Here is a 10,678-nt window from a genome sequence, read left to right as displayed (position 1 = left end):
CCTGTGATGTCATTTGGAAAAGTCCTAACTCCTTTCTCCTCTCACAGCTCCAAAGACTCTGCAAGACATAAACTAACACTTGTCACCTGAACTGTTTAGTCCCTTCTGGACTCTCAACTTTTGTCTCCTGCTGCCACCTAGATATTTAAGACAAGAATGTATTATCTCCCTTCTCAGACTTCTACTTACACAACATCTTGGTGTCCAGTTGGAGAGATGACACGGGCTCACAGCAAAATCTCAGTTTCTCTGTGTTTCCACTCTTCTGCATAACCTTCTTTTTTTGTTGTTGTTGTTTTTCGAGACAGGGTTTCTCTGTAGCTTTGGAGCCTGTCCTGGAACTCTCTCTGTAGACCAGGCTGGTCTCGAACTCACAGAGATCCGCCTGCCTCTGCCTCCCGAGTGCTGGGGTTAAAGGCGTGCGCCACCATTGCCCGGCTCTGCATAACCTTCTTATTGAAGCCAGGAAATCAACCTTACTTTCTCTTTCTGCCAGCCAGTTAATATAAAATTTGCATTCAGTGACACCCTTAAATTAGACTCTCCCCTTTGTTAGATGTGATTTCAGGCCAATAGCTACATGGACTCCTTATCCTAATTCGTGTAGAACATTCTGCCAGGAAACAAAAATATATTATTCTTGCTTAGAATTACTTTTGGAGACATAACAATTGCAGAGCGATTACAGGTCCCCAAACTGACATTCCAAACTTTAAAAATTCACTGAGTATGTGCTTATGTAGCTCCATCTCACACCAGCCTCATCAGCTCTTAACACATCAGACTAACCCTTCCCTTCCCTCGGTCTCTGACTTTACTACATCATTTCTTCTGCTTGAGGTGTTCTTCTCTTCAGTCCTTCTTTCTTCAAGTTCTTTGAGGCCTCCGCAATGCATAGTTACTGGGTCTCTTGCCTATTCATCTCTATCTACTTAATTTTGTGGTCAACACATTCATCTTCAGGCTGGTTGTCCCTTTGAGCTCCTTAAGAGGAGTTGGGTTTATCATAGGTCTCCATTAGCTCATCCACAGAGATGAAGGGACAGGGAACGTCTCCAAAGTTTCTTTACAATGAGACTGCCAGCTTGATGCATCTGTGTAAACATACAGGAACATACACAGTGTCACACTACTTTACTACTGGTTGCTCAGAAAAGCCTCTCATCCCCTAAATCTCCCTCTCCTGACTCTGAAAGAGTCTTGGCCAGCTTCCTTCTGTCTATAACTTCAAATTGCCAGTTCTCCCATGTCAACCAGTGTCTGCTGTTCTGGATCTTTCTTAAGTCAAGCTATTTATCTCTTCACAGTTGATCACTGCCACTATGGAACCCTTCAATATTAAGAGAGGTTCTTACTGGCACCACTGTCCTGAGGGTCTAACCTACTTCCTGTTCCTGTTGAAGACTGTGATCTTATTCCCCACCCAGATTTTGGGGAGCCACAGATTTTTTTTTTCATTTGAGTGGATCTTGAGTCTTTATAGGACATTAGCCTTGTTCATAGCCTCACTCTGACCTGCCAATGCTGTCAGTGTGCTGCTCTTACAGACTTGGGAAGTTCAAGAAAGGAGATTCTTGTGGTTATTCTGTGTCCTGTTTCTGTCACAGCCTCACCTTTCTGTACTGCTTGTGTCTAACTTCTGTTTTCCTTGCTTCGTTTCTCAGATCTCTCACTCTATTTCTGCCTCCCCAGACTCTGGATGGCTTCATCTTCGTGGTGGCCCCAGATGGAAAGATCATGTACATTTCTGAGACAGCTTCAGTTCACCTGGGCCTTTCTCAGGTAGGTGAGTGGTTCGTCCTTCCAGGCTGCAGTGTTCACAGCTGGAATTGTGGGGAGGGCTTCCCAACCATTTCATATCTGCATTTGGGCACTGGAAACCTCTCAGGTGACAGAGGGACTCAGTCACCTCCTACCTGGATTTCCCTTCTCCTTTAGCTTGTTACTGCAGGCTTAAATAATTGCTACTTTTTAGAATTCTTACCATAAGCCAGAAATGGTGGGAGGAGTTTCCACACAAGTGTTCCAAGGGGTGTGGCAGTGACTGCCATTGTTTTCACTACTACTGACATGTATGATTATTTTGCAGGTGAGGAAGCTGAGAGTTAGATAAGATGCATCAGGTAGCAAGTAGCAGAACCTATTCCATCTTTATGGCCCTAGAAACCCCCCCCCCCCATGCAAGTTTTCAGCTTCTTCTGGGGGCATTGTATAACCGCAGAGATGGTGACCCCTCCTCTTTACAGGTGGAGCTGACTGGGAACAGCATCTACGAATATATCCACCCAGCTGACCATGATGAGATGACAGCGGTGCTCACAGCTCACCAACCCTACCATTCTCATTTCGTGCAGGGTAAGGTAGACGGGCCCTGCCCCCTCAAGGTGCTCATGCCGGTCAGCTTGGGGGCTTGCCACCACTTAGTCTTGGCTGGGATCCTGCTTCTTTTGGCTGCCTGTCTCTCATCCTGAGACTTCCTCTTCTTTCTCACAGAGTATGAGATTGAACGCTCCTTCTTTCTGAGGATGAAGTGTGTTTTAGCCAAGCGGAACGCTGGCCTCACTTGCGGTGGCTACAAGGTGTGTGGTTGAGTTGGAAGGTCTACTCTGAGGGTGGCCAGGCAGCTTCTGGGGCATGGGAGGTTGGTTCCTGCCCCAGGGACCACACTTGTGGACCACACTTAGAGTGCAGCCCTGAAAGGTCATTACATGTTGTGGGTATCTGAGGGACACTTAAAAAAAGACTAAGTCAGGACACTGGGCTGTTCTTAGAGAGGAGCCTGGGGAACTGCAAAGCTTCTAAACCCTTTAGTCATTCATCTCTCAGGGAGTTAAGGACTAAAGACTTAGCTGCAAACTGTGGTTCTTTAGCTGAATGCCACCATCAATGGAGAGCAGGCTCCCTGCCCCAATTCATGTGGATTTGGTGGGAACCAACCATTTGCATCTCTCTCTTAATTTTCTTTCTTTTACGAGCTCCCACGTGAATTCTCCGTGGCTGTGCAGTCACTCGTTTGGGGGCACCTTATGGTTTGTGGCCAAGTAGAATCTTAACATGTTTCAACTCCTCTGCTTCCTTTAGGGAGCTCTTCCCGACCTCTGCTGAGTCTCGCCCCTCCCCCTCCATCACAGGTCATTCACTGTAGCGGCTACCTGAAGATCCGCCAGTACAGCCTGGATATGTCGCCCTTCGATGGGTGCTACCAGAATGTGGGTTTGGTGGCTGTGGGTCACTCCCTGCCTCCGAGCGCTGTCACAGAAATCAAACTACACAGCAACATGTTCATGTTCCGAGCCAGTCTGGACATGAAGCTTATTTTCCTGGACTCCAGGTGGGTGGGCAGTCGAGAAAGGGACTCTAAAGAATGACAGTGTCTAGAGAGGGAGAGCCTTCCCTTGATCTTACTAGCCCAAGAAATGGGGCCCAGAACCCAGGTGATGAAAAGTCCTACATTCATCCCTAAGGATTTTTTATCCCCAGGGTGGCGGAGCTGACTGGGTATGAACCTCAGGACTTGATTGAGAAGACCCTATATCATCACGTGCATGGCTGTGACACCTTCCACCTTCGCTGCGCGCATCACTTACGTAAGGTCCCACCCTACTCTCAAGGGAGTGGCATATCTGGAGGCCTGAAGTCCAGGCAGATTGCTGGGGGTTCTCCCCTAGAAGGGTAGGGGAAGTAGTAGGAGGAGAGACTCGAAAGGGACTGCTGAGACCCATCTGGTATGTCTGACTTATCGGAGCTGCTAATACTAACGGAGTGGGAGGGGATGCGTTCCCCCAGTGGGGTCTCATTCTTCACCTGCAAACATCACTAAAGATGAGAACTGTTTAAACAACCTAGGCTACTTTCCTCATCCAGCATTAACTCACCTAGCTTTTGAGACAGCTTTGCTGAGAGCTTAATCTCCCAGGATTGAGGATTTAGAGCAGGACTTCCCCTTCTGCAGCAGGAAAAGTCAGTCTGGGAAAACCTCTAACTTTTTAGTGTTTTTCCCCATTGCTAGTGTGGAAGACAGCGAGCCCCAGGAGGGCCCACACCAATCATTAGCATATAATAGGTATCTATTGGTGGGGCGGGAAGGGTCGATTCAGTTTAACAGGCCAGTCATTTGACTGGGAATTTGCCCATCATCTCTCCCACTTGCACTGACGCAGTTGGCATGGCAATGAGGGTCTTTGTACTCAAACCACCCAGCATCTGGGACCTGTCCAGGACAGGCCCGTTCACGACATCTACTTCCGTCTTTCTAGTGTTGGTGAAGGGGCAAGTGACCACCAAGTACTACAGGTTCTTGGCGAAGCACGGCGGTTGGGTCTGGGTGCAGAGTTACGCCACCATCGTTCACAACAGCCGCTCCTCGAGGCCGCACTGCATCGTCAGCGTCAATTACGTTCTCACGTGAGTGCTTGAGTGTCAGCTTGAGACCACCTTCTCCAACTGTATTTTGTGTGCACGGTCAGGCTCCGGTCTCCCAGGAGAGGCGGTTTGATGCAGGTCGGGGATTTTGAAGGCTCTCTTCGTCGTTTTCTAGGAAAAGATTTAGGAGTTTTCGCAATACTGTCCATATTTGCTCTCTTTTCTCTCTTAACCTTTCAAGCGAACCCTGTATTTAAAAAAAAAGAGAAGGGGCAAAGATCCGACCTACGGGGCCATTTACTATTAAGAAACTGGCCATCTGTTTCACTTTTTCAGATCTCGGGTTTGAAGTTCTTAATTTTAAACAGAGTCTGCAACCAAAGTTAGAATTCTGAAGGAGCATTTCTTTCCTTGAACCACAAAAGCGGCCTGAGTGACCAGCAGAGGAAAACTTTAACCTCTAGAAAGCAAAGGCTATGTGTTAGGCAACAAGAATTTGTGAGTGCTAGATTGAAACATCTTCGCTGGATCTGCGGGGCGTGACAGACAGGGCAGCTGCTGCAGTTGCATTGGAATCTTGTTCTTTCCAGAAACATGCCTTGCAGCTGATCCCGTGGTCTGGTACGCGCCTGCTGAAGAAGCACACTCTGTGCAGGGTTTACAAAAGTCAAGTTGCATAGGGCTGAAGTCTTTATAAAGAAATCTTTTGTGTGTGCATTTATTAGTTTCTTAAAGGGGTTGAAAACTTGTGATTTTAGGGGACCTCAGAAATTCTTTACTTTGGAAGTATTGACACACCAGACACTTAGTGGAAATGCTATTTTGTCATTAGGGACATTGGTTAAAGGATGCTCTTTGGAATAGAGTATAAAGTACAAGATGAGGTTTGTAGTCATTCCACATTGCTTTCCATTGTCAGATAAAAATGTAGTGGCTGGAAACACGCTTAGTAATAACACTCAGTGCTTTGTTTAATTAAAAAAATTGGTAGATTCAGAAAATTCATTTAAATAAGGATTGATTGTTTAAAAATAATAGGTAGTTGTGTTTAAACTCAAAGACCAACAGTGGCCATGGCCTTTCCCTGGGTAAAGATGCTTAGGTCTATTATAAACTTATACATGCAGATGTGTGTTTGTGCTTGTAAGTTCATGTATACATTATTTATACAAATGTGTTATTTATTAAAAATCTATGGTATGTTTAAAAACAAGTAGTTATTAAGAATATTTTAATTGCTTACTTTTTAGTAAACCATATTAAAAGAAAGATTTGATTTTTGTAATAGCAAAGAGGTAGTGTATTTTAATACAGAGTAAAAACATACTATTATTTTGAGTCTCATGAAACAATCCATAAATCTAATGTTTTTCATATTATTAAAAAACATGAGAAATTGGCAAGGCATAATTATACATACCCATGAAGCACTGGTATTGATGGGTGAAAAATTATGTTTGTTTACCATGAAAAAGAAAAGAACATTTTTAAAGAAGGTGCTTTGTGTGTCTGAGCCATCGCAAGCATTTTATGTAACCTCTGTTCTCTGGCTGTGCCTGTAGTTAGTTCTTTATCAAACAACCATGTATATAGTGGCTCACCCCCCTACAAATGTTCTGAATGAAAGTTTGATCTCCCAGTGGGTAAGCTTAATTTGTTTGGAATCATTTTGAAATATTCTGTTTTACTTTTCAGTAGGTGAGTGTTCTTTTTCCTTCTGTTGTCTGCATCTTTCTTTACATGCTTCTTGAGAGCTGTCAAATTAGACACTTAACTTTACATCTGATTAAAAAGTAAGTAATGGGAGAAATGCATGATTTATGGAAGGAAAACTAGCATGGCACACATTTACTGAATGTAATGCACCTCAGCTGAAAATAGAAGCACACACAAAGAAGCATATATGCACAGGCACACAAGATGGGAAGCTGATGTTGGTTACTCTTTTTATGAGTCTAAGCTCCAATTCTTTGTATAGAAAGTCTCAGAATAATTTTTATAGTTGCAAATTTGGAAACTGTTTTAGATGAAATGTCATCATTTGGCTCTGTGTGTGTTGACAGGATTTCCATAACGAACAGGTTGCCATTCCTTTGATGTGTGTATCGCACATCTGGCTGGAAGTTACTAATTTACATTGTCTTAACAAATTAACCACAGGCTTATTGATTCTCTATGGTAGTAGTGAATAGCCCCATTTGTTTGGGGGCTACTTGATGCAGACAGAGAATGGTAAGTGAATCCTTTGAGAATATACCACCTCAACAGTGCTCTTAAATACTAAGCAAGCCCCCAGATAACCTGACAGTCCAGATGTTTTCCAAATGTAAACTTATATAATGTACACTTTGAAGTGATTTTCATGACATGAAAGTAGAGGACAATTTTAAGTAATCAATGATCAAATGAGAGTGTGGTGTTTTGGTAGAAGCTATGTTCATGAGAAGTTTACTTTTTTAATTTTCTGATGGCAAACATATTGTTTAAATACACTTAGGAAAAAATCAGTCGTTATTATCTAATAAAGGCACCAATGAACAGAAATCTCCTAAACCTTGCCTTAATTAGTAGCTGCAGCAGTGCATGTAGGGAAAGTAGGATGCTTTTAGAGCAGACAATGGTCTTTACCTTGTGCCTTCCTAACTTCAATATCAGCACTCAATTTTGCAAATCGGGAGAAAAAAAATGCAAAGACACCAGAGCATAAAGAACCCTAGCTTCTTTGGTGTCTGTGGTTCAATGTAACACCTACTGTGTTTTTGTAACATCCCTTCATCACAAGAAAACAAAACCATGACTGTTTATGACTTTCTGTAAGACATGCATAATTAGAGAGAGTTTTCTTATACATTGAGTGCTCCCGGGCTTTAAAATGTGCATTAAATGTGAGAGACACCTGTCCTTAGTATTAAGAGCATAGATACATTGAGAACGTAACTAACCACAGTGACTGTTAGGGAGAGGCCTGGGAGTGGAAAATACAAAAGGAAAGTACATTGTACGAAGACTGGAGTCTGGAATTCATATGTACTTCAGTTTAATTGGTAGTAGTAATTATTCATAGCTAGTTCAGATGGAAAACATTAGTATTTAATGCAAAGAAAATTGAAAATGTGAAACACCCAATAAACTATGAAATGTAATTTAAAAGAAAATGGAAAATGCTGGATCTCTTTATGATTATAGACACTGTACATTTTAAAATTAAGAAATACTCTTCTACTTTTAAGATAAATCAATGAGGTTCAACATCATTTAAAATATTCACATTGTTTTCAGACCTATATGTTGAAAGAATAGTACACTGTTGCTATTTCCCACATTTCTTTTATGTCCCTCTATGGCTGTATGTGGTTGATTTTTATGAGTATATTTCCTATTAAATAATTTCAAATAAAGTTATGGACATTGTGGTTATTGCATCCTAAATGTCCTGCCTAGCTACTGTACATGATGACACATTTATAGTATTCTGAATTACTGCCTATAGAAGTGAGTGAAGGTATGGATTAACCTTAGTTTATATGTGCCACGAAAATCAGTCTACCACCAATATCCATCAAGCGTTCTTTGACGGGTGACCTTAGCAAGGCTGATAGACAGTGTTTGCAGTGTTTGCGATGGCTTCTATAACCCTAAAGTCTAGCATATTTTAAACTTGATTTCTAATAAAAATTATAGACCAATACTATTGTGATCTTGTGCTTGGAAAAGAAAAAGAAAAATTAGATTTTGAATGATCTGATTAATATCTTCAGCCTTTTTTTCTGGTAAAAAGCTTGCCTCTGCTTGTTTACTAAGTTTAGAATTTAGAACACTGCTTTTAGTGGAAAATCTCAAGTGTTGTTGTAGAGTGGCTTATAGATCACATAGAAGGAAGTAGTTTTCTCTGTAAAAACTTCAATTTTTATGTTACTAAAAACAACAAATGGAGACAATCCAGATTTGTGGCTATCTTCTAAGTATCTCCATGAATTTGTAGAAAAGTTGATCAATGCTGAAGGAGAGATACTTAACATCAGAGAAAAATGTGCTCCGCATTGTAATAAACACAGATTCCATGCCTCAAGTTCTTGTTTGCACGCTGTTCTCAGTTAAATATTCTGAGAAGCCTTATAATTTTCATTATTAAAAAAGATTTAAAAATGTAGCATATTTGGTGAGTAGAAAACTTTATATACCCTTGCTTTAACCAGTGAATGTTGAAACATTTTCGAATTCATTTGTTCTTCCAGATAGGTTAATGGTGCCCAATTAATTTTAGTGTTAAGATTTAATTTTTTAAAAAAATTTAAGAACCAATGCTATTTCTACTGCTAGTAAGATTTAGGAAATACATTTTAAAACTTGGTGAACAATATGTAATCATCAAAACCACTCCTCTTCTGTGTTGCACGTGATGCGGATGGAGGAAGGCCCTGTTGACTTGCTGACCTATAGTAAATAGCAAACAGACCCCTCTTATGCCACATATCTGTGGAGCACTTTTTGTTGGCTCAAAACTAACTGTGCACAACATTTACCTATAAAATAGAGTCCATCCCTAAATGTATTTAATCTATCACAATTATATTGAGCATCAATATTATCAGCAGATGATCCTTTATGTACCTTTATAGTTATAGAGACAGACTGAAGGCACAGTAGTACCGATAGTAATTTGTACCTAACAAACCCTCTATTGAAAAGAAGCCCTAAGAAAGCATCAGAGCTGTGAGGTTTAGTCTCCTTTTTATGTACACAGCACTAATATTCACTTTAATCTTAACCTTCCTAAAATTTTCTAATATACCTTCATTAAAATTATCTTTTTGTTTCTTTGCTTTTTCTTTCAAGACAGGGTTTCTCTGTGTATCCCTGACTGTCCTGGAACTTGCTCTGTAGATGAGGCTGATCTCAAACTTAGAGGTCTGCCTACCTCTGCCTCCAGAGTGCTGGGATTAAAGGTGTGCCACCACACCCAGCTATTTTTTCCCCTTTGAAAAGGTCTTACTGAGTAGCCCTCAAATTCCTAATTCTTCTATTTTTACCTTATGAATGCTGAGATGTAAATATGCTGTATTTTCTTTGAATTCATCTTTTATAAACCTGAAAATTTAGTCTTCTCTAAAGAAACTCTGAACATACATTTCTTTCAAAGCACGTCTTAGTTGCTTGTTTTTTTTCTTGAGATTTCTGTTTAGTGGTTAGATCAGAGGTCTAACTTCTCTTTTGCTGAGTGAGAAAACCCAGGCTCACACAGGATAAGTGATAGAACCAAGGATTAATTTTTAATCTTTAAAATTATTATTTTATTATCAAACACCATGCACATGCAGTACCGATGGGGGCCAGAAGAGGGTATGGTTTTCCCTGGGACTGTAGTTGCAGCAGATTCTGAGCTGTTATGTGGGTGCTGGAAATCAAACCCAGTTCTTTTCTTTTCCTTGGTTATTTTCATCCCCATCTACCAACTCCTCCCAAGTCTACCCTTTCTCCCTTGACTTCCCTATCCACCCAAAGTCTGGGGTTTTTTGTTTTGTTTTATAAAACAAACAAACAAACAGACAGACATACAAACAAACAAAAATGAGCCCAATTTGTGTTGTTCAACTGTCACACTGTTAAAGGAAATTGGCTGTCCCTTTCCCAGCAGCATTTGATATCGAATGCCAATAGCTCCCAAGCTAGTGGTGGGATACCATGCCTACCTCCCTTCATCCATGCTGGGCTTGTATCTGGTTTGAGCTTATGCTGTTACAGTGCGTGCTGTCTCAACTGCAGTGAGCTAATATGTGGAACTGCCTGGTTGTGTCTGGAAAGCAATGTTTCCTTAAAGTTATCCACTATTTCTGGCTCTCAACAACCTTTTGGTCCTATTTTCAGAGAAGATCCCTGAGCCTTTGGAGGAAGGGTGTGATATATATTTAGGGTTGAATGTTCCACAGTCTCAGGGTTTCTATGTCAATAACCATCTACTGCAAGAAGAAACTTCTCAGTTAAGGGTTGAGAGATGCTCTGATTTGTGGGTGCAGCAATAAGTCACTAAGAGTCATTTTAATACTATGTCCATTTAATTGAATAATAGTACTAGGGTTTACCCTAGGGCCCATGACTCATCTTGCCATAGATTCTTGGCTTCAGTAACAATGCCAGAAATGGTTCCATCTCTTGGAGTAGACTGTAGATTCAATTAAAAAGTAGTTGGATACTCCCATAACATTTGTACCTCAATTACACCAGTTGGAATATCTTGTCAGAGCTGTCATTATTATTATTATTATTATTATTATTATTATTATTATTATTATTATTATTATTATTATTATATTCTCAG

The 10,678-nt window shown here is 40.9% G+C and overlaps 1 protein-coding gene across 1 annotated transcript in view; it reads left to right on the top strand.

Annotated features, from left to right (window-relative positions):
* Nucleotides 1-10,678, top strand: part of Sim1 (SIM bHLH transcription factor 1) — a 78,271-nt gene that overhangs the window by 12,259 nt on the left and 55,334 nt on the right. Inside the window, exons 4-9 of the mRNA XM_005363509.2 lie at nt 1,693-1,782; nt 2,247-2,355; nt 2,494-2,579; nt 3,132-3,331; nt 3,481-3,587; nt 4,257-4,404. Of these exons, the coding sequence (XP_005363566.1) occupies nt 1,693-1,782; nt 2,247-2,355; nt 2,494-2,579; nt 3,132-3,331; nt 3,481-3,587; nt 4,257-4,404 (740 nt within the window). The remainder of the gene's footprint in view (nt 1-1,692; nt 1,783-2,246; nt 2,356-2,493; nt 2,580-3,131; nt 3,332-3,480; nt 3,588-4,256; nt 4,405-10,678) is intronic.

This window comes from Microtus ochrogaster, linkage group LG9 (genome assembly GCF_000317375.1).
Source record: "Microtus ochrogaster isolate Prairie Vole_2 linkage group LG9, MicOch1.0, whole genome shotgun sequence".
Classification (NCBI taxonomy): domain Eukaryota; kingdom Metazoa; phylum Chordata; class Mammalia; order Rodentia; family Cricetidae; genus Microtus; species Microtus ochrogaster.
Note: the sequence above shows the minus strand (reverse complement) of the source record. Positions and strands in the feature narration are given on the sequence as shown.